Source organism: Sinocyclocheilus rhinocerous, unplaced genomic scaffold (genome assembly GCF_001515625.1).
Source record: "Sinocyclocheilus rhinocerous isolate Xijiao unplaced genomic scaffold, SAMN03320098_v1.1 scaffold988, whole genome shotgun sequence".
NCBI lineage: Eukaryota > Metazoa > Chordata > Actinopteri > Cypriniformes > Cyprinidae > Sinocyclocheilus > Sinocyclocheilus rhinocerous.
Window position 1 is genome coordinate 485,264 of NW_015650363.1, and position 23,418 is coordinate 508,681.

Below are 23,418 nucleotides of genomic sequence, written 5' to 3' on the forward strand. Positions count from 1 at the left end.
TATATATATATATATATATATATATATATATAAAATGTATGTATATGAACATATATTTTGAAAAATCTAAATTGTATGTGTGTGTATGTATATATATATATATTCAGATTTTCTAAATTAACAATTTAAATTTTTTAGGTCAACTATCCTTCTAAATCGGGTACAATTTTGGTAAAATAATATGCTTAATTTTTTTCTCATTAAGATTGCAAAAATGTTTCCAGTGTAGGTTTGAATGCAACACTTTGGCATTTTTGTTGTTTGTAAGTTGGTGTCATTGTCACATCTAAACTTGATGAAAGGCCTGTTCTTTCCCTTCTGTACGAAGCCTGACTGCGCTGTTATGTCTGTTTATTTTGCTTTATTATGCCAGTCTAAGCCTGTTAATATTAAGCTCTGCCCTCCACACTGCCGTTCAGCCATTTAAATGAAAAAGCACTTAAGAGCTCATTTACTCTGGCATTCCTCCCTTCCGTAGATATTAAGTTTTATGGATAAGCTTCTGTTTTGTGTTATTTCCCTTCCAAGTCATAAATCTTTTTTTTATAGAAGTGACAGTTATTAAAATGCTTGAATATTTAGCCAAATGGAAACCCCTTCCAGCCAGAATAAGTCGTTTTTGATGCTTGCCCAAACAGTTGGATCTATACCAGTGAGGGAGATTGATCAGTGGTCAGCTCCGTATAGCTGGAGGACACCTGTTAATGGAACATACTGGACATCTCCCACTGCTCTGTTTTTCAGCTCTCCGGCCAACCCTGCTGAGAGGCTTTTTGTGTTTCAAGCCTGTTTCATGAGCACCAAAATCGTTTCAGGCATCTCTTTATTTTTTCCTATTCATTTTGGTGTGCTTATTTATTTATTTAGATTCATTTGCACGTGAGGGGGTCGCCCTTTCTCATAGAGTCATGCTGCGGCCCATCTGATCACTCTGTGTGGGGATCTGTTATGCTAAATTCCCAACTTCATTGCTCAAGCCTGCTTGTTTTTTTCTCTGCATGGGTCAGAATGTGAGCACTGAGCCTCTCAGAATGACATGCCCGCTGAGCGCTAATCGTTTCCCTTCTTTTGAACGTGAACAAGAAGTTTGAAGAGATTTTGTTTGTCATTTGTGGTTGATTTTATTTTTTTTGCCTTAAATTAGGACTGTCAATTTTAACACATTAATTTAGTATGATTGATTATATAAAAAATAAGGCACTAAGACAATTAATACAATTAATCATGTCCCCTGACTGACTGTGTAAATTAAATTACAAGGAAATTGTCCGACAATTGAAGCAGCACTGACTCTTCTGTGCCAGTCTGTTTAATGAATCATTCAAAAGGGCTCAATTATTGAATTGTTATTACAAATACTGAATTATTATAATAAATAAAGAATAACTCAACTGCATAGTTTGGGCCCTGACCTGTTGTTAATTTGTAAAATAATATTTGGAATTAAAATTGTGTATAATATTATTATTATTGTAAAAATAAATCAATAGTGTATAATAATAATAATAATAAGGTCACACTTTATTTTAAGGTCCAATTCTTGCTATTAATTAATTATTAACTAAGACTTTTGCCTCAAAATCCTAATTACTGCTTAGTAACTTAGTTGTTAAGTTTAGGTATTGGGTAGGATTAGGGTTGCAGAATATGTGCTTTATAAGTACTAATAAATAGCCAATACGCTAGTAATATGCATGCTAATAAGCAACTAGTTAATAGTTAGAATTGTTCCCTATTATAAGTGTTACTTATTTTGCAGTATAGTATTTTATATTTTACATTTTAAATATAATATTTTACAGCAATAGCTGAGAAGGAATTTCTGTTTTATGTAAGCAAAATGGACAGTGTAACGAAAATATACCCAAATGAATAAAATCAAATCGATTTGGATCAAAACAACAGCTTGTGAATTGGGTCTGTTATTTTTAACTTAAACAAACAAAAAAAAAAATCATTACTTGAATTAAAATAAAGATGAACTGAAATTAAAAAATTAATTAGAAATGTTGTCTTGGCAACTACCTGAAATAAACCTAAAATATATTAAGATATTAAAATGATGAAAACTAAATAAAAACTAGACATTTTAAAAAGCAAAAAAAAAAAAAACTGATAAAAATGACACCCAACAAAATTTCTAAAACTTTAGCTAAAATAAAAAAAATTTAAATAGAAAATTAAAAATATTAACAAAAACTATAGTACATCAATGATACTAAAATAACACTGTTGTGAATTATTGATACACAGCCCTCATGACTATATCAGTTAATTTTTTTGTTTCTTATACTGCCCTAATCTACATCCTTTTTTTAGACATTGAATGATGAAACCCTGTTGCAGTTTTGCTTGAACCTTTTTAATGCAGTTAAAGCATTTAATTTCACCTTTTGATGCAGCGCTCACCTTGGTTCTTATGGTCGTTTTTGGGTGATTTTCCCCTCTCTCCGTCCGTTTTGTGAAGGCCATTTCAATCCATGTTTAGTTGCGTGAAATATCTTCCACTTCCACCCTGCAGCTCTTATCCATAACTCTGCCTGAAGTAGTGCCACTGGTCGGGAACAAGAGGGTGATGGCTGAGGTCCCATACAGTGTGATGTAACACGAGCTGTAAGAACCCTGCAGTCTGGGCCTGCCCTCATCTCTCTGGGTGGAAACGGCCTGGATGATTAGACTTCCGAATAGTGCAAGTCATCCCTCATGATGGTTCTACCTTGACCCGTCAACTTTTACTGCCTTATCTGTCTCTGATTTTGTCTGCGTTGTAAAGCATCTTCAGTGTATTTAGTGACCTGGTGAGGAGTTAGATAAACCGATAAACTCAGTCCCAGTGCATTAATGAGACACACGGTAAGTAGGTGAGCTGAATTAATGATCCCAGATGGAAGTTTCCTGTTGTCCCTGTGCATGTTTTCAAAGATATATGCTTTGCTTTCAGGGCCACTCTCGAGTCAGCGCCTCTTGCAGGAGACCATGTGAGTTTTCTCACTGTGTGTTGTGGTTGTTTGTGGTGTTTCCACTGAAGCATGGCATGCTGTTCTGCCACCCAGGGTTTGGGCTACTGGTCCTTCTTTCCGTAAATCTGTATCCAGCCACTTTCTCCCTTTGTTTTATCCCCTTCTTGTCTGTTTATCTTAGTTCTTGAGAAAATTCAGCCCAGGTTATCACTGCGCACGACTGGATTCTCTACTCTTGGAAGTACACCAGCAGTCCCTTTTGGATGGCCACTCTCACAAATGCCACTTGAAAATTCCTTTGAAACACCATCTGTACGACCGACACTTGTTTTGCATATTATCTCTTTGTGTTTTTTAGTTAGAGCTCTCTAACTGTCCATCATGCATTACTCATCTCCGGCCTCAGCCAGCGCCAGCACTTCAAATCCAACCTATTGTGTCTGCCTGTTCGATATCCATAGCTTATTAAATCACAAAGCTTTAAAGAAACAGCTGAGGAAGCACACAGAGCGTACGTGGACTGTGTGTGCAGCATTGTAATCCACCTAGATGCTGGAAAGAATGGTACCCAACAGGGCGACCGGAATGGGAAGATGAAAGCTCTGTGTTTGCTCAGGTGGAGAAGCTTTCTGCAGAGAAGCAGTGAGCCTCTGACGCTTTGATCCTCTTTGTCTGTTTATATTGATGTGTACAATTGTGTCTGTCGTACAGAGCCAAAAAAAATGGCACAAGAAGAGAGTATCTGTCCTGCATTACCAGGCAATATTGACCTATTTGTTAACAGGAATAGGAACTCCTGGGATACGGCTGACGCTGTTCCAGCGAACGCGGGCTGTGTGAGATCTGCAGGCCATGGAATGAGTCGTTTCATGCTTTTGTTCTGGCGTTAGTGTTTAATTAGAAGAACAATGTCCCTTAACAGTTTGGTCTTTTATGTTTTTGCCAAAACCCCTCCCTTGTTTTTCATTTCTTTTATTTACGAGTTCAGCATGCTTTTGCTTGCGTTAGCCATTACCCCGACCAGCATCTGAAGCGTGTTGCGTCTAGACCAGGGGTAGGCAAGTTCGGTCCTAGAGAGCCGCAGTCCTGCAGAGTTCAGCTCCAACCCTAATCAAACACACCTGAACAAGCTAATCAATGTCTTCAGGATTACTAAGGCTATAGGCAGGGGAGTTTTTTTTTCAGGGTTGGAGCTGAACTCTGCAGGACTACTGCTCTCTAGGACTGAACTTGCCTACCCCTGGTCTAGACCAATTGCGTAGTAGTTTCCTTTCAGTGATAAACACCCCTGGGAGTTTGCATGTCTGCGATGGCAGGCGAGCCTTTGAAGCGCGATTCGGCTCATAATTAAGTGCCGCTCTGTGGCGTTACACGCAGGATGAGACTGAGATAAGTGAGCTGGACAGAGGCCAGGATGTAGTCAGGTGGTCCGAGGTCCCACCTCATTCTCTACAGGTTTTCGTACAGACTAATGAGATCTCATTCTTTAGAAGAATGCACAGGCTCAGAGAGGCTTTGTTGCTAGTCAAATCCTGTTGCTGCAGCCTCACGGCTGTATCCAGACTCAACTCACCTGCAGGGAGAATAGTAGAGAAATGGGAATTCAGCAGGGAGGAGGAGACTAGGAATGGGAATTAATGGTTCTGGTTAAGATTCCAATTCCATAACAGTTCTTTAACTATATACAGGGTGTCCGCGGGTCCTTAAAAAGTCTTAAATTCGGATTCGATGGGTCTTAAATATTTTTGGTCTCATTACCGCTAAAATATCTTCAGTCTGACGGACCTAATGACTGTTTACAATCATTGGACAGACCGAAGATGTTTTCTTCCCCGCGGTAAGTTACTGCGTCATCAGAGAGAATTGCAGTAAGTTAGCAGAATACAGAATACAAGCTCGCGCTGAGGCTCACTCTGTTTGTCTCGAGACTTCAGAACAAATGAGCGTGACAGCACACATAAACTCAGAAGAAACACACTGAGGTAAAATAATGCACACTTATAGAAAAATGGCTTTATAAAGGTAAAATGCCCATAAAAGGTAAAAATCTATTTAAACTTATTGGAAAAGATTAATTTCTATCTGACCACCACACAGAATATGAAGAATATGAAAAACGTTAGGAGTCAGCTGTCCACGAAAGTCCTTAAGATACCAGCATGATAACGCACTCAATCAGTTTAATGAATGACTCGATGACTCACTCATTAAGTGACTTACCCCCACTTACTGGTCATTTAGTTGAGAAGTATTTTGAAAAGTATGCATTTTTCCCCTCAACATTTCTTATTTGTATACTCATAAATGCATTTAAAACATTAATCTCATAACATTATTTATTGCAGTTGTAATTTTTGTTATTTGCAGTGTAAATTATTTAATCTGACTGGTAGCAGCCCTATACTGTATATTGAATTTATTGATAAATTGTAATAATTTGATAAAGCCACAGCGCTGTTTTGCGTCTCTGAGCAACATGACTGTGTTTTGTTCCCGAATGAATCAACTGTTTAAATGATTCGGGTCAATCGCAATTACTTACTTAACAGTGACTTAATTTCACATTTAAAGTAGCTTTTCGTTTTTAAAATTATTTCAAATATCAGTATTCAATGTTTTATGTTTAATATATCAAAACATTATTTATGCATTTGTAACTGCAGGTTAAATGCATTCATGTAATAAAATGTGTATTTCCATTACAGGTTTAGGTCTTAAATTTCATATAAGGTGGTATTAAAAAGGTCTTAAAAAGTCTTAAATTTAACTTGTTCATGTCTGCAGAAACCCTGTATATACTACTATAATGCAAGTTAGATTTTATTATACAGTGCTGTGAAAAAATAAGATATTGTAAAGGCATTTCATTAATGTTAATAGATGAGAGGATATATTACTTAACAAATGCTACTTGAAATTTACATTTTTCAATGGTTTGTACAGCTTAAATATACAAAAAATGTCCATGTATTGTGTGTAAAAAGTTAGTACACCCTCTACTTTTATCACATACTACATAGCTACTAAACAAAGGAGAGTACTTATTTTTCAGCTGAAGGCTATCGAGTTCTCAATCAAATTTCCATTGTTATTTGTTAAATTATATGACTTTTGCTCATCAATACTGTCTTAATAAAGTTCCAGTATCAATATGCTTTTAAAAAAAAGACACTATTCATGGAGTGTGCATACATTTTCACATCACTATATATAAGAGAGAGAAAAAAAAAGGCACAGGTCAGTTCAAACCACTACACAATAAAAGAAGTTGGATTGAAAAAATATACAGTGAATGGTGACTGAGGCTATCGTTCTTCCTAATATCTCATTTTGGTAGAGCCATATAGGTTTGGAACATCATGAAGGTGATTAAATGAGATCCGACAAGTCTCATAAACATTAAGTACAACATAAGTGAGTTTTTCTTGCATGTTGAATATGACCAACAGTAATCAGTTGTGGTTCAGTGGGTGAGTCAGATGTAAATTCAGTAACTGTAAAGTCGATTTAAAAATAATAGATTTGAGTCATTTATTCATGCCAAAAATTTTCACTTGTATTTTTTTATATATAAAGTTGCACTGAATAGGAACCACTTCTTGATTCTCAGTTCAAGAAAATCCATAGTCATAGACAGGGATTGTGTGAAAAAGAAAGAGATGGGGGAAGGGATAGTGTGGGAGCAAGAGATGAACACTTGAAAGTCAGCCAAAAAGAGAATAGATTAGATGTAACACAAAAAGGATATATAGATTAAGAGTTCTTCTGAGGTTAATAGAGAGATAGCAACACATGCCAATCATTAGAATGGCTCTCCATCTGGGCTTTCTGTTGAAAAAGCATCAGGTGAAGTGCGAGTGTGTGTGAGCTGCTGTAGCGTGAGAACATTCACCAGCGGGATGTACGGTAGTTGGAGCTCACGACTGCTGTGGATGTGTCCAAAATGCTAAAAATGTAAGTGGTATCTGAAGGTAACAGGGCATCAAGGCAAGCTTGAATTGCATAATGTGCTTTACATGTGTCATTCTTATTCTCATATTTGTTCTTTTTAGCTTTCTGTGGAAAAGAGGCCACCTTTCCTGTCCTTTCCGCTTTTTTTAAAGCACAGACCTCTAGGTTGTTTGTTTTTTGTATAGGCTCCGCTGGCCTGTATAAACATGTCCATGATAACTTTGTCAAGGTAAAAACAGTGATCCTAAGCCCTGACAGAAGGTCTGAGTCCCTGTGGACAGGGCCGACTGGAGACTGCCCGCAGGGTGTTCTCTGCTATTAGCAGAAGGTGAACGCAGGTCCAGCCTATTCGGCCCCCTTCAGGGCCGTTATAATAGAATGCACACGCAACACCTCACTGTGGACAGATGGCCGGGTGAGGCTGGAACGCTGCACCACAATAAAGAAGTTAATAAATAATTATATAAACGTGACATTCAGCGGTAATGGGGATCAGAAATGTACATTTATCGAAGTTGCTCTCCAACCATGCCGTTGATTCAGCTGTCAGAGGGAGAAAAGTCACATTCCTCAGCTCTGGCTGCCCAGGAAACAGATTTGATTTTGCATGAATCCCCTTCAGAATATTTATGAGTCCCTGGTTATATGTCCAACCCTTTGCAATATAACACGGCTGATTTGCAGTCTCTCCATTGTGTGCTGATTTAAGGATCTATTTAGGGCTGCAGCGAACAACTGTTTTGATCACTCTGAGAAGAAAATTCACAGTTTGAAAGCAGCAAAACTCAGGTGACCGAAGTTAACAAACCTCAACCACTGGGGGTTTAATTGCACACCTTGATTTGATTTAAAGTTTAATTTATGATAGCTTTAAAACCTAAATTTGATGTCTGGGAATGAATATTGTTTTGATAACTGCACTCAAAGTACTTGTAATTTAAGTATGACAAAAACATTTAAAAGGATAGTTCATCCCAAAATGAACATTTTATCATCATTAATCCACCCTCATGTCATTCCAAACTTCTTTTCTTCACAAAAAGAACATTTATTTAATATCCATTGGGATATTATTTTACCATAAAAGTGTTTCAATATTGGATTGTTTTTCACCAAAATTGCCCTTTGAGGATTTTTTGTTGTGAATTATATTGAATTGAAACTGACTGGAGCACTTTGGAAAACTGGAAAATTTCATCAAACGGCATGTACTTTTTGCTGACACACTCGGGTCTTTTAAACATTAAAGTGAGTCATAGTGTACTGCCAATAAATTAGCAAAATGAGATATTAATTTATCTGCTTTTGTGTTCCAAAGAACAAAGAAAGTCATGCAGGTTTGAAGCTACATAAGGGTGAGTAAATGATGACAAAGTTCATTTTTGGATTTCTTTGATCGCTCAACTTTCCGCTAGGACGTGCAATGTGAGTGATGGTATTATGGGAATTTAACAATCAAATGTAAGAGTTTATGTCTAATAGAAATGGTACTATATGTGACCCTGGACCACAAAACCAGTCATAAGGATCGAATAAGGATTATTTATAATAACATAATCTTAAAGCTGAATAAATAAGCTTTCCATTGATGTATGGTTTGGTAGGATAGGACAATATTTGGCCGAGATACAACTATTTGAAAATATGGACTCTGAGGGTGCAAAAAAAATTGAAATATTGAGAAAAACGCCTTTAAAGTTGTCCAAATGAAGTCCTTAGCAATGCATATTACTAATGATAATACACATTTGATATATTTACGGTAGGAAATTTACAAAATATCTTCATGGAACATGATCTTTACTTAATATCCTAATGATTTTTGGCATAAAAGTAAAATCGATCATTTCGACCCATACAATGTATTTTTGGCTATAGCTACAAATATACCCATGCTACTTATGGCTGGTTTTGTGGTCCAGGGTCACATATAGTGGTGTCCCTAATGGAGGTTGACCACACAGCGCAAATACTCAAACAATTGACAGTGAACTTCACCGGCAGTTATTGTCATTGTTTATAACTGACTTTATCGGTTTATAGTTGTAGCCCTGAATCAGTTACACCCTCAATTAGTTCTTCTGCACGCATGTTGAGTTCAGCATATATTATTGGTTAAGGAAGGACACTCAGTCCTGCCCTGCAGTGCTGCAATACGGGCCTTACCGTTGCCTACTGACTCCAGAAATCAATGAATATATTAATTTACTCGAGTAGCAGGGTTCACACGGTCTTCATCTGGATTTCATGCTATAGGATGGGAAATAATTTATGGACCAGCCTAACCTCTGTGTTCTTTTATTAAAGCCCGGGGCAGATTACCATTTTTGCAGTTGGCAGTGATATTTTCCCTTAAGTTTCTCTCTCTCCATCCACGCCACAGTGTGACATAGTCACCCACCCACGGCCTCTCTAGCATCTCCTGCCTCACTTCCCAGCCTCTCCATCTTGCTGTCAGACTCCTGTTCTCTGAAAACACGTTTTCATTCACGTTCCCAAACTCCTGCTTTGCTCATTACTATTTTATTAACCTGTAAAACAATCTAGATAACAGGATGAACAAATGTAGGAATTATCAATTTGATTTCTCTCTGCCTCTTCGCTCTCTCTCTCTCATATATATTTAAATATAATTTGCTCCCTGTAGCATGTAATTAGGTCTACGTAAATTGCATTTGTCTTTGTTTAGTGCAGATTAGTGCTGTTGGAGCCCCCTTTTAAAATATTTGCCATTTCATATTATCATAATTCAATTCCAAAACTCTATACCTTTTAGTGTTGCAGATATCTTATCATGAATTACTGCATGGTTGTTGAAAATTGCTCAAGCCTGTTTTTGTTGACCTCTTGTACCTGACATTTTGTTCAGTGTTTAAATGAAATGCATTGAGAAACAGCATGACCGAATTATATCCATTCCAGCCTTTTTGCTCTCATCCCCCTCCCGCTGCCCACCATCACGGTCTAATTTTTATTCAAATAATGTTTTCATCTTCTGTTTATACCTACATAAGCGCTAATGCATCATATCTGCAAACCGCCACAAGCCATTGTTTTGTGTTAGCATGTAAAGCTTTTGATTTTCTCTTCACTTCACTGAATTTCCTTTCTGTCATTTGTACACATCATGTTCATCTGTCTCCATGTTGTTTTGTTCTCCCCTCTCCCCTTTCTCTTCCCATGGGTGCAGTAAACAGAAGCAGCCCGCACCAGCAGCACAATGCAGGTAGGGTGTATTTCTGTGTAGAACGGCTCTGTCTCTAATCAAAAGCAGGCAGCTTCATCCACCAATCCTCACCTTGGCTAATTGAGGGAAACCGCAGAGCTTTTAAATTGCATCAACAAATAATCACACGCAAATGTCTTAATTGCCGTGGAGCTGTATATGAAATTACGGTGATTGGTGCGTGCTAATCTTATCAGTTCTGTCCTAATCGTCTCTGTCTGGGACATGTTGATTGCTTGCTTTATTTGAATCCACATTTGCAAAATCATCCCCCCCCCCCCCCCCAAAATGGGATATTCATTCATTTATCTGCTTTTGTGTTCCATAAAAACAAAGAAAGTCATACAGGTTTAGAGCTTCATAAGGCTGAGTAAATGATGACAGAAAGTTCATTTTTGGATTTCTTTGATCACTTACTTTCTGCTAGGATGTGCAAAGTGAGTGGTGGTTTTATAAGAATTTAACAATAAAATTTTAGCGTTTATGTCTAATAGAAATTCTACTGTATAGTGGTTACTATACCACACAGCACAAATACTCAGCCAGTTGACAGTGAACTGCACCGGCAGTAATTGTCATTGTTTATTACCGACTTTATCGGTTTAATTGTTGTAGCCCTGAATCAGTTACACCCTCAATTAGTTCTTCTGCACGCATGTTGAGTTCAGCATATATTATTGGTTAAGGAAGGACACTCAGTCCTGCCCTGCAGTGCTGCAATACGGGCCTTACCGTTGCCTACAGACTCCAGAAATCAATGAATATATTAATTTACTGGAGTAGCAGGGTTCACACTGTCTTCATCTGGATTTCATGCGATAGGATGGGAAATAATTTATGGACCAGCCTCACCTCTGCGTTCTTTTATTAAAGCTCGGGGCAGATTACCATTTTTGCAGTTGTTTTAAGTTCCCTTGTTATTCTTGGCAGTGATATTTTCCCTCAAATTTCTCTCTTTCTCCATCCACGCCACAATGTGACATAGTCACCCACCCACGGCCTCTCTAGCATCTCCTGCCTCACTTCCCAGCCTCTCCATCTTGCTGTCAGACTCCTGTTCTCTGAAAACACGTTTTCATTCACGTTCCCAAACTCCTGCTTTGCTCATTACTATTTTATTAACCTGTAAAACAATCTAGATAACAGGATGAACAAATGTAGGAATTATCAATTTTATTTCTCTCTGCCTCTTCGCTCTCTCTCTCTCATATATATTTAAATATAATTTGCTCCCTGTAGCATGTAATTAGGTCTACGTAAATTGCATTTGTCTTTGTTTAGTGCAGATTAGTGCTGTTGGAGCCCCCTTTTAAAATATTTGCCATTTCATATTATCATAATTCAATTCCAAAACTCAATACCTTTTAGTGTTGCAGATATCTTATCGGGAATTACTGCATGGTTGTTGAAAATCGCTCAAGCCTGTTTTTGTTGACCTCTTGTACCTGACATTTTGTTCAGTGTTTAAATGAAATGCATTGAGAAACAGCATGACCGAATTATATCCATTCCAGCCTTTTTGCTCTCATCCCTCTCCCGCTGCCCGCCATCACGGTCTAATTTTTATCCAAATAATGTTTTCATCTTCTGGTTATACCTACGTAAGCGCTAATGCATCATATCTGCAAACCGCCACAAGCCATTGTTTTGTGTTAGCATGTAAAGCTTTTGATTTTCTCTTCACTTCACTGAATTTCCTTTCTGTCATTTGTACACATCATGTTCATCTGTCTCCATGTTGTTTTGTTCTCCCCTCTCCCCTTTCTCTTCCCATGGGTGCAGTAAACAGAAGCAGCCCGCGCCGGCAGCACAATGCAGGTAGGGTGTATTTCTGTGTAGAGCGGCTCTGTCTCTAATCAAAGGCAGGCAGCTTCATCCACCAATCCTCACCTTGGCTAATTGAGGGAAACCGCGGAGCTTTTAAATTGCATCAACAAGTAATCACACGCAAATGTCTTAATTGCCGTGGAGCTGTATATGAAATTACGGTGATTGGTGCGTGCTAATCTTATCAGTTCTGTCCTAATCGTCTCTGTCTGGGACATGTTGATTGCTTGCTTTATTTTAATCCACACTTGCAAAATCATCTGTCTTTTCTCCCCAAATCAGGTGGCGTTTTTGTGGGAACTGCTTTTGCCGTGTCGGTGCTGACGCTTTTTTTGAGATTGTCACAAAAAATGCAAATCACAAACCTGCAGTGTAAGCGTGACATTGAGCATTGCGGTAAAACATGACAGATAGAAAAACGGCGGATACGAATATCCGCCGAAGGAGACGTCGGACAGTCATTTAAACCCCAGATTTGTGTGGGATATGGGTGTAATCGAGGAAGACTTGCATATACATATTTATAGAGCAAACCTCCAACGCTGTTACAGGAACAAATGTCAATAAGCTGCAAATCACACCTATATTTATTTCTGCCTGCTATATCTACATCATGTAGTGGGTGAACAGAAAGTGCAGGAAAAATCAGACCTGTCGGCTTTGCTTTTGCATTTCTCTAATGTGTGGTTTTAGCTGTTAATGGTAGTCGGAGAAAATAAGAACATTTTGTCCCTGTAATACAACCGAGCTAATGGCGTAATGTGCTCTGTGGTACCAGTAAAGTGCATAAATCTGCTGTCAGTGTTGTTTTGGTGAGATATGAAGTGTCACTGGATGGAAAGATGTATTGTAAAGTTTGCTTGAAGGTATGTGGGACCTGTTCCATAAATTCAGGAAGTCGTTTAAGGAAAGATGCCAAGATTTTGCCTGTATTGATCCACCGCATGTCCCCCTCTCCACAGGTAAAATACCAAACTGGTGAAATTAGTGCTGCTTAAAATACTTTACGATCTTTGGACTTTTATGATACTCCTGCTGTCAAAGCTCAAGGGCACGTGTAATGGAATTACGTTTATGATATCCAAAACTTGGCATTGGGTAGAAAGGTTTGTGTACTGTACTAAGAGAAGCAAAAAGATAAGCTGTGATTTTTGCAGTTATGTTGTATGACATTTCTGAGATTTGTCTCTGTGAAGATGACTGACAGAGTTTGTCAACCCAAGTGAAAGCATGACAAATATTGTTGTGGCACTGATGTAATAGCTGACTTAAAGGGAGAAAAGTGACTCGCAGTCTTGCATAATGAATATTTAAAAGAGTTTGGACAGAAGTGAAGTATGAATGCCCGTTTGTTGAGTCTAATGGTATCAGATACCATTATATCAAATATCATGTGTCAGTCAGATTAGATAATAGCTTTCCTTTTCTGTGTGATCATATATTCTGAAATATTTAATTAGTGTCAGATGCATGCTGAATAGTAATATTATTATGTCACCAGTAATGATGGAGTATAAACACTAGAATTTTATATTTGACTTCTTATAAAGGCCCATATTGTTTATGTATTTTTATTTACATTTTATATTGTCAGTGTGTGCATGTATGTGTATGTGGTTTTTTATATTATTATTTTTTTTTTTTAAATATCTGAAATAGTAATAAAGAACAGCTAGGTGAGTCCAAACATTTGATTGGTAGTAAAAAAAAAAATCAGTTATAATAATAAAAATAATTAATCTTTCCCACGAGCACTTCTATGTTTATTGGGCAGCTGCTATTGGAGGAATTATCATTAAATTTAAACTAAGCAAGTGACAGATGGGTTTCTATACTCTCCACACCATTGTAGATATTGTCTTTTACCAGGGATATTACTTTTAATAACCCTCAATTGAAGCGTCAAGGGCCGTGGCTGCTGTAGTAAAAGTGGATCTTTTTTTTTTTTTTAGTACAAGTGTTTCTCAGTAGTTTCTTTTTCAAGGGAAGGAAATTAAATCCCCTGCATAAATCATTCCAAGGATAACTATAGATGTAATTGATTTCATGTTGGTTGTTTTAGATTAAGTCCCTAAAACAGTCTAGTGACATGGGCAGTGTGAAATTAGCATTTTTGCCCGGGACATTTGTCATATACAGAGCTTATAGCATCTTTTTTGGCTGAAAAGTGAGCTTAATAGAAAAGATCTCCCTAAAATAAAAATTATGCCAATATTTGCCTGGAAAAAATAACAGCATAGGGCTTTGGAGCAACATGAGGGTGAGTAAATACTGATAGAATTGTAATATTTGGCTGAACTGTGCCTTTAAATTCACAAGACATATAAAGTGGAATAATTCTTCACTGATGATCCCTGAAATTGCTTGTGCAATCACATGCGTGTGGAACAAACCAGGTACATTGAGTTATTAGTCTCTTTCCTTGTGCAATCCTTGTGCAAAACTTTATAATTCTGCTTATTTATGAGTTCAGCATTTTGTGCACAGTTTTATCATTACTTTTAAATTGCCAAGACCACTTTGTAGGTCCCTCATGTAGCTCATTTATTTATCAGTGAGGTTATGGTCGAAATCACGCAGTCATGTTTTTGTTTTTAATCCCCTTGCATCTTTCTAACTTTCTGGACCATATTAATGCAGCCTTAACAAAAAAAAACAAAAAACAAGCCTTTCCACCCGCTCCATCACCCTCTTTCCCTTGCTAGTCCGTCGTAAACCCAAGTGCATTCTCGCCAGAGTTGTAGTGTGCATCTCCGAGTTTTAAACAAACGGCTGTGCTGGATACCTGTCTCCATATGGATCCTATTAAAACCTCACGCAGCCATCTGTAGCCTAACCATGCTGTGATATCTCCAAACCGCTTCCCTCAGCTCTGCTCCAGCTTGGCAGCCGAGCTCTTCCATGATCCCTTTGCAGTTTAGATTGTATGCAGAGAGGTGCTGCTTGTTACTATCACAACATTTCTGTGTCCCGTATGAATTTTGATTAGCTTGGGAAGGAGCTGTACATTTACATGTCAGGTTTAAAGGATTATGGCGGGTGCTTGGTTCCTGCCTTCAACCATAATCTAGTCTTGCCATTTATAGAACACGACCTGCTGCTCGCTCCATACTGCACTTAATGCTTGCCAGTATCTTGCGAGAGCAGTCATGTATGAAGCACTGCTGATATGGACATGCCGTTTTTCTCTCTGTGCGTCTGTGTGTATTTATTTATTCATTTATTTATTTATTTTGAGCCTATAGGCCTATGTCAAAAGTGTATTGAAAATAGGGGTGTGCGATATTGACAAAAAATGATATCTCGATATTTTATGGGATTTTATCGATAACGATAATTAGACGATATTTTGCTGAGTGTGTTATTGTGCTGGTACCTTAAGGACTGCCGAAGACAGCTGACTCCTAATGTTTTTAATATTCTTCATATTCTGTGTGGTGGTCAGTTCATACTGATAGAAATTAATCTTGTTTAAACTGATTTTTGCATTTTATGGGCATTTTAACCTTTATAAAGCCATTTTTTCTAAAAGTGTCCATTATCTTTTGAGTCAAATACTGCCAGACTGGGGAGAGAGGTGTTGTAATAATGTAAAATATGTGAAAAATAATGTGTTTTTCGAACAACCTAGTATGAGAGCCTGTTCTAGTACACCCCCAAAACTAAATCAAGACTTTGTAAAAGAGCATAATAGGACCCCTTTAAAAAATTCAGGGGAGACCTCAGTGTCTTTTAACATGTTTTGTTTCAACATCTGTGACTCATCTGTCTGTGTGCCTCAAACCTTATAGTAAAATATCAAAAGTTTGAGTTTGAGTCTTTTAAGCTCACCAAGGCGACATGTATTTGATCTTAAATACAGTAAAAAAAAAAATAGTATTTTGAAATATTAGTAGAACTTAAAATAACTTTTCTATTAAAACGTATTTTTAAAATTTGTGATTTACTCCTGTGATGGCAAAGCTGAATTTTCAGAAGCTATTACCCCATTCTACTGTGTCTGATTCTTCAGAAATCATTTTGATACGTTGACTTGGTGATCAAGGATCATTTCTTTGTAGCACCGTTGCACTTCGGGTGTCCCGAGTTCGAGTCCCGGCTTGCGGATGCATTTATTTGATCAAAAATACAGAAAAAAACAGTAAAATTGTGAAATATTATTGCAATTTAAAATAACTGTTTTCTATTTTAATATAATTTTAAATATTTATTTCAGTGATGCCATGCTGAATTTTCAGCATCATTACTCCAGTCTTCAGTGTCACATGATCCTTCAGAAATCATTCTAATATGCTGATTTATTATCGATGTTAGAAACCATTTTTGCTGCTTCATATTTTTTGGAACCTGTGATACTTTTTTTTCAAGATTCTTTGATGAATAAAAAGTTAAAAAAGAACAGCATTTACTTAAAATAGAAATCTTTTGTAACAGTATACACTACCGCTCAAAAGTTTGGGCTCAGCAGATTTTTTTTCTTTTTATTTTTGAAAGAAACTAATATTTTTATTCAGCAAAGATGAGTTAAAATGATAAAAAAATATGACAGTAAAGACTTATATTGTTACAAAAGATTTCTATTTTGAATAAATGCTGTTCTTTAACTTTTTATTCATTACATAATCCTGGAAAAGGTATCACAGGTTCCAAAACAATATTAAGCAGCAAAAACTGTTTCCAACATTGATAATAAATCAGCTTATTAGAATGATTTCTGAAGGATCATGTGACACTGAAGACTGGAGTAATGATGCTCAAAATTCAGCTTTGATCACAGCAATAAATTATATTTTAAAGTATATTAAAATAGAACACTTTTATTTTAAACAATATTGCAGTTTTTTTTCCCTGCATTTTTGATCAAATAAATCCAGCCTTGATGAGCACAAGAGACTTCTTTAAAAAGTAATGAAAGTCTTACTGATCCCAAACTTTTGAACGGCAGTGTACATAATAGATGTTTATTCACTCCATAATTAATTTGTAATTGGTAAAACTAATTGGTAAAAGTTACGCTCTCCCCTACATTACAATAGTGCATATTTACATGGGTCTTTTAAACAAATCTTTTGCATGATGTTCTCAGAAACCAGTCTGTTTGTTTCCTCACAAACTTGTCTAAAGTAGATTATTTCAGCTTATTTGCACAGTAACATTGAAATGTTGGAATAAAATATAAAAACACAAAATGTCTTGTTGTTTCTTATTAAATATTCAATTAATTACTGTTATTTATAGCTCAGGAAATCAAGAACTCATTAGTTCAAATCAGAAATGTGGAACAAAGTTGTCATACAGTACTTATGTGCCGATTAACTGACGACAATGCGTTGATGATGTTTTTTTTTTTGAGGATCGTAATTGAAAACCACTGCAATCGGCACATTCATCAAAAGTGAGATTTTAGGTTTGTTCATCTCTGAGAATAGGCTGGATTTAGAAATTAATTAGCACTCTATTATTTTCTGGACTGCAGACTGCAATGAGACTAGAGCAAAGAAAAGCTCCGTGGCTGAATCTCATATGCATGAGAGAGAGAGAGACAGACTGGGGCAGTCCAGGGCTTGAAGCGGACTGTAATTGTGGCCTATTTGTGTGTCTCTGTGAGAACTCTGCTTGGCCTGTCCAGGCCATTGCAGTATGCTTTATCTGTAGGCGCTTTGAACACTTTGGGCTGGAGAAAAAGATTTGCAGCATTTTCTGCTTTGGCTTCATGCTTGGCCTAGTTACCTTTGAGTTGGCTTAGATTATATTGTAAAAACGGTGCAGAGAGCTCAACTATAAATGTATTTAACTTTTAAATCAATTCAGATGTTTTTTTTTGTTTCTTTTTACAGCAGCTGTTCAGTATAATCAATGTTAATAACTTTTCTTAGTAATTTTATATATTTGGAAATTACATCTTTTTTTTTCTTCTTTTTTTTTTTACTGTAACCACAAATATTGAATTAAAGAGGAATTTTGCCAAAAGTCATACTTTAATTGGAAATTAAATTAAGTATTGTTTTATTACATTTACTTGGGGGCCCAATCCTGTCTAAATTTGTTTATAGCTAAAAAATAAAAAGGTATTTGGCAGAATATATATTCTGACTTGTTTCAAAATCTAATAATGAGGCAGCATTTTAAGGCATCATGGGTGTGCTATGGACAAAAAGGCAGTAATATTATAATATTATTACTTTTACAATTTATTAAAAAAAAAAAAGTTTTTTTTCCATTACTCCAGTTTTCAGTGTCAAGTAATCCTTCTGAAATCCTTCTAAAATGATGATTTGATGCTCAAGAAACACTTCTTATTCTTATTAGTTGTGCTGTCTAATATTTTTGTGGAAATTTTTTTTTAAGGATTCTTTTTATGAATAGAAAGGTTATAATATATATATATATATATATAAGATGCAGAAAACCCACTAGAATTGGCAGCCTAGTTTGCAGCAAACATAGCGTACTGCAGCCATAGAAGCGAGCAATGAACGGATCAGAGATCACAGATTCTACCTTGCCTAAAAGCTTCAGCATCCATTTAAAAAGTCTATAACAACAGCATAGAATAACTCAAATCAACTCATCAGTTCTAGGTTGGCCGTCTCCCAATGACATTTGTGCTCGTTGTGTTACGCGTCCTCAATCTGACAACCCGCGTGAGCGTAGACAAAAATCCTTACCAATACACTAGATAGCTTTGCAACAAGCATGTTGCTTGCTTAATCACAGCATGTTGCAGTAGACAGAAACTTAAGGAAATAACATTCCCAATACTAGATCAGCCATAAGCAGCAAGCATATTTCAAGAACAATCGGATGGCCTAAACAACAGCTTAAACATTGGCTTCTTGCTGTTGAAAGTTTAACTAAGTACCAGCACTTGCAGTAACAACCAACAGCTTAAAGCAACAAGCAAGTCTAGCGACAAACATGACACTGAACACTAGATAAGCCCTAACAAGCAAGCAAAATCCCAATACCCTAATAGCTTTAAAGCAAAGACCTTCTGAAATAGGCAAGGCAAGGCAAGGTGCTCAAGGAAGGGGTGCTCTTCTTTAATATGCAGCTGAGAAGAGCAGCATGCCCCTTTAATGCAGTACAGCATATGATCAATACCCGAAGTTTAGGCAACAGCATGTTACCCTATCCAGATAATCGTTAGCATTAATAACACCTTTAGTAGCAAAATCTACATACTGCAAGTTAAGTATCAAGCACATTACCGATACACTGTATAGCTTTAAGCAACAGCATATCACAGACTTAAACACAGCTTGATGGAAATAATCATACATATAGGATGTGTTTAATGAAACAGCATCCTCAATACTAGATGAGCCTTAAGCAGCAAGCCTGCTTCATATCAGACAGTCTTAAACAGATTTAAAAACAAGCCTCAGCTGTGGTAAGTTTAACTGGGTAACGTTAAAGTTACCAGTGTGTCAAAGTACAACCAATAAGCCTAAAGCAACAGTATGCCTAGCAAACCAACATGTTACTGAACAACTAGCCTTAAACAACGAGCAATATTTGACAATAGCATATTTGCCAACATAGCGTTAAGCAATGAGAATGAAATAATGTTTTAAAGCGCTGCTTGCACTTGCTTAGAATAATTGGACTATATTTAAATCCCTTGTGTTCATTTGAGCGCTCAGTCGTAACCTTCCAATCACCACCGAAGTGGCTTATATAGGAATGCCGCGATAGGTGTCGTATTCCTATAGGTAGATGTGATCAGCTGAGAATCAGCTGATGCAAGCTTGACTCACGTGACCTGCCAGAACTAACGCTATCGCTTAATTTTTAAATTGCTACTTTTTTTTTGTAAGAATATTTCTGCCTGAAATATTCAGAACAGTCAATTATGTTGATTTGTCACTCACCGTTTTATTCTCAAACAAAGATTCCCTTTTAGTTGGTTCAGCATTTCATTTGGACCTCACTATTCTAAACAATGGCCGATAATATTTTAAATAAATATTTTGATGTTCGTTTGTTAAAACAAATTGTTGCATTTTTGATCACTGCCTTCTTTAATGACCACATAATAAGTATTTATTTAGCAAGTATGAAAAATAAAATCACAATTGTTTTTTTTTTTTGGTCACTCTAAAAATATGAGTGTAGGGAGGCAGAGAGAGATAGTTTTTGTAATCATAACTGTACAAACAATTAAAAAAAGAATGAATTGTATATTTATAAATTGCCCTTATAACCGATTCAGCATTACATTTGGACCTCACTATGCTAAACAATGGCCAATGATATTTAAAAAAATATCTTTTTAAAAATGTTTTTTAAAACATTTTAATCATATTTTAATGTTTTTTAACAATTGATTCATTTTATGCATTTATTTTTAATGTAATCACATTTAGACATAATTTAAGTCTGAAGCCCTCTGTAATGACCAAATAATGAGCAATTACATAGCAAATATAAAAAATAAAGATGCAATTGCACAATATTACAAATAGACAAAATAAAGTTGCAATTACTTTAGTGTACCATGACCAGTATGATACATTAAAGCTTAAACAGGGTGTTCAGAAGGTGTTAATGGTGTAGGAACATTTCTCATTTCTTCATTTATTTTACATTCTGCCAACAGTCCCTAGCACACGTTCGAGAGCCATTTGTCTATCTATCTCAATTTTACCTCTGTAGTGGCTTGTTTCTGCACTTATCTAAGCTTGAAGCCCGCTGGCAGTCAGAGGCCCCATCGGCCCAGTCTATAATCTGTCCTTGAGAACCAGCTGAGGGTCTCTGAGGGAGTGAGCGAAATGAAGGCAATCATTTGAAATGTGAAAAGAACGTCCTCCTTACATACAACATGATTTGTTCAACTTTGCATATTGCCATCATGGGAAATGAAGCTGTCGGCACGCTTCCAGGAACAATAGTCTTAGTTAGATCCGTGGTCATCCCCCACTCAGCGTCGCTAATTGATGCAGCATCCTGCTGACTGTTACCTGACTCTGTGTGTGTGTGTGTGTGTGTGTTCACATGTGTCCAGACTCGGCCTGGCTCTGTGCCCAGAGATGAGACTGCATATCCATCACTATTCTATAGTGAGTGGCCATGGCCAGCTGAGAGACCGGCTCTGCACCTCTCCTCCCCTCCCCCTCCAGCCAGTGGACAGATTCAGGACACCCCAGGTTCATTAGTCACACCAAAGTAGGGCAGGTGCAGTGTGAGTTGCCTCTCCTGAATCTATCAGAGGCTCAGAGTGAGGCGTGATGCACTCATACACCACAAGGGCCACTTCTCTGTAGGCCAGGGTCTTTCCTGCTCTCTAGCTTAATGCAATGGGACCCCGCTAGATAAGTGTTGGGGTTCTTCTGCTGCGTGCTGTGAATATATCAGCTCTAAGATACTGAGGGCCCTCTGAATCTCATACAACAATTTACTACAGCATTAATGAAAATAGCTAAAGCATAAATATGAATGAACAAGTCCTTTGCAATCTGCACATTCACAAATGCCTCGAGGTGCATAGTTGCAATGTTTTGCCGACAAATACAGAGAATTAAAATGCAGAACAGGAAAATCTGATAAGAATAAATTGTCTTTGTTTTTAACGTGGAGTGTCTTTAATGAGACAAGCCACCTACACACTTTCACATTTAAAAAACACTATACTGTACACTGAATAGTCCGGTGTGAATCTCTGGGTTGACAGCGATTCATTTTGATTATTTTTTTCTTTGTAAATTTAGAATAATTCAGTATAATTAATTACTACATTTCCAGATGCTGTACAGTGATTTGATGTAGTCACATTTTAAAATGTTTCATCTGCTTTTATAGATTTTACAAAGAAATATTAATAAAAAAACAATATTACAGTACATTTAATTGTTCTTAGGTTTATTAGTTTCATGTGGCATTATCCTACATGTTTGTATTGCTTATGAATTTGAATTTATTCTTTAACATATAAAGTATTTTTTACTGGCTGTTGTTGAATTTGGTTTATAATTTTAAACCATTAAAACAATGGCTTTATAATACTTTATAGTCAAATGTATTTTCTACCTTTTTTCTATTTCATACTTTGTTAACATTTTCTTTTTCTATTAAAAACTTTTGGCCTTTTCTGACACTGTCAGTGAAGGTTTAAATTAAATTTGAATAGATTTTTTTAGAAAAAGGTCTATACTTAAGTCTATACCCCCCTTTCAGTGGGTTTTCAGTGGAATCACTTTTAATTGTTAATGTTGCTACAATGTGTAATTAGATATTTCTTCACATAGAATAATCTCATCAACAAAAAATGGATAGGATACTGGAATCGGATCAGCTGAACCCCTTGACTGAGGTAATTAGGGAACAGTAGGATCAGTGTATTTGTGGCGAAGTACATGCAAGAGGGACACCTGTCCTCATTTCTTTTTCAGTCTCCTGCACCTCTCAGTGGTCTGTCAGTTGGTTCAAATGTGGTAATTAATAAGAGCTGTGTGTTGAGACGATCTGACGTGTGTGTGTGAGTAGCCGGCGGCAGGGGCCCTTACTGTAGAGCCTTCAAGGTGAGTTAGATATGAGACGGGCGTACACAGGGCCAGCCTTCCCTTCACTCACAGTCATCTGACGGCGAGTGACATCTGACAGCTCTGCTCAAGAGAGCCATGAAGTGTTCTCTGCTTTCCTATACCGAGCTGATTATAGAGCATTTGGCACTATGCAAAAGCTTGATGATTTGGCTTTATTGGAACATTTTTATTGGCAGTAAAAAAAAATATATATATATGGCCAGATTTTGTCTGAAACACAAGTCAATATTAACTCTTCATATTGTTTCTTCATATTTAAAACAACAACACTGTTGCATGCGTTATATTGCTTAATGCAAACTTTATACCAGCTCTTTGGTATTTTTTTGTCATTTTTTAATGAAAATAATTTAATAAAATGTTCTTAAAGGGGACATAACACACAGACAGTTTCACCCAATCTCATGTTAATCTTGAGTACCTATAGAGCAGTACTGCGTCCTTCATATCTCCAAAAAGTCTTTAGTTTTATCATATTTATAAAAGATAGATACAGCTTTACGATTCTCTCCGGAAAAAGCCGAGCTCCTGGAGGCGCGCCGTGGGCGGAGCTCAATAGTGACGAGCACTTGAGCTCCGACTGCCAACAAAACACAGACATTTGATTAAGTTTTACTTACCGTCTGCAGTTCTGAATCATTAACAGGATCTTTTATAGCTGGGACCGCTCCTTCTTTCAGTATCAAACGATGTGCTAATCCAGCGTCGAACTGGGCCTTGTTTATAAAACGTTCGTCAACAAACACGCATGTGAAACTGCGTTGCTGCTCTGGAAAAAGAAACTGCATCCACTGTTTACATAACGTTGGGTTCTTTAGGAAGCTGAACAAAGTTATCTTTCCCTTACAACCAAAAACACACTTCTTTGGATTGGAGACATTCTTCCCGAGCGAGTCCCGTGCAGCGCTGC

At 36.9% G+C, this 23,418-nt stretch overlaps 1 protein-coding gene across 8 annotated transcripts in view; it reads left to right on the plus strand.

The window, feature by feature from the left end:
* The window catches only part of LOC107711860 (serine-rich coiled-coil domain-containing protein 1-like), a 77,814-nt gene that overhangs the window by 41,601 nt on the left and 12,795 nt on the right, over positions 1-23,418 (plus strand). The window contains exons 8-9 of one of the 8 annotated variants that reach the window (XM_016516922.1): positions 2,942-2,978; positions 11,920-11,955. The exons of 3 other annotated variants lie outside the window; for them this stretch is intronic. In XM_016516922.1, the coding sequence (XP_016372408.1) occupies positions 2,942-2,978; positions 11,920-11,955 (73 nt within the window). Of the gene's footprint in view, positions 1-2,941; positions 2,979-3,141; positions 4,006-11,919; positions 11,956-23,418 lie in introns of those variants that run through there. 4 more of the 8 variants (XM_016516923.1, XM_016516925.1, XM_016516924.1 and 1 more) reach the window with 4 other exon arrangements.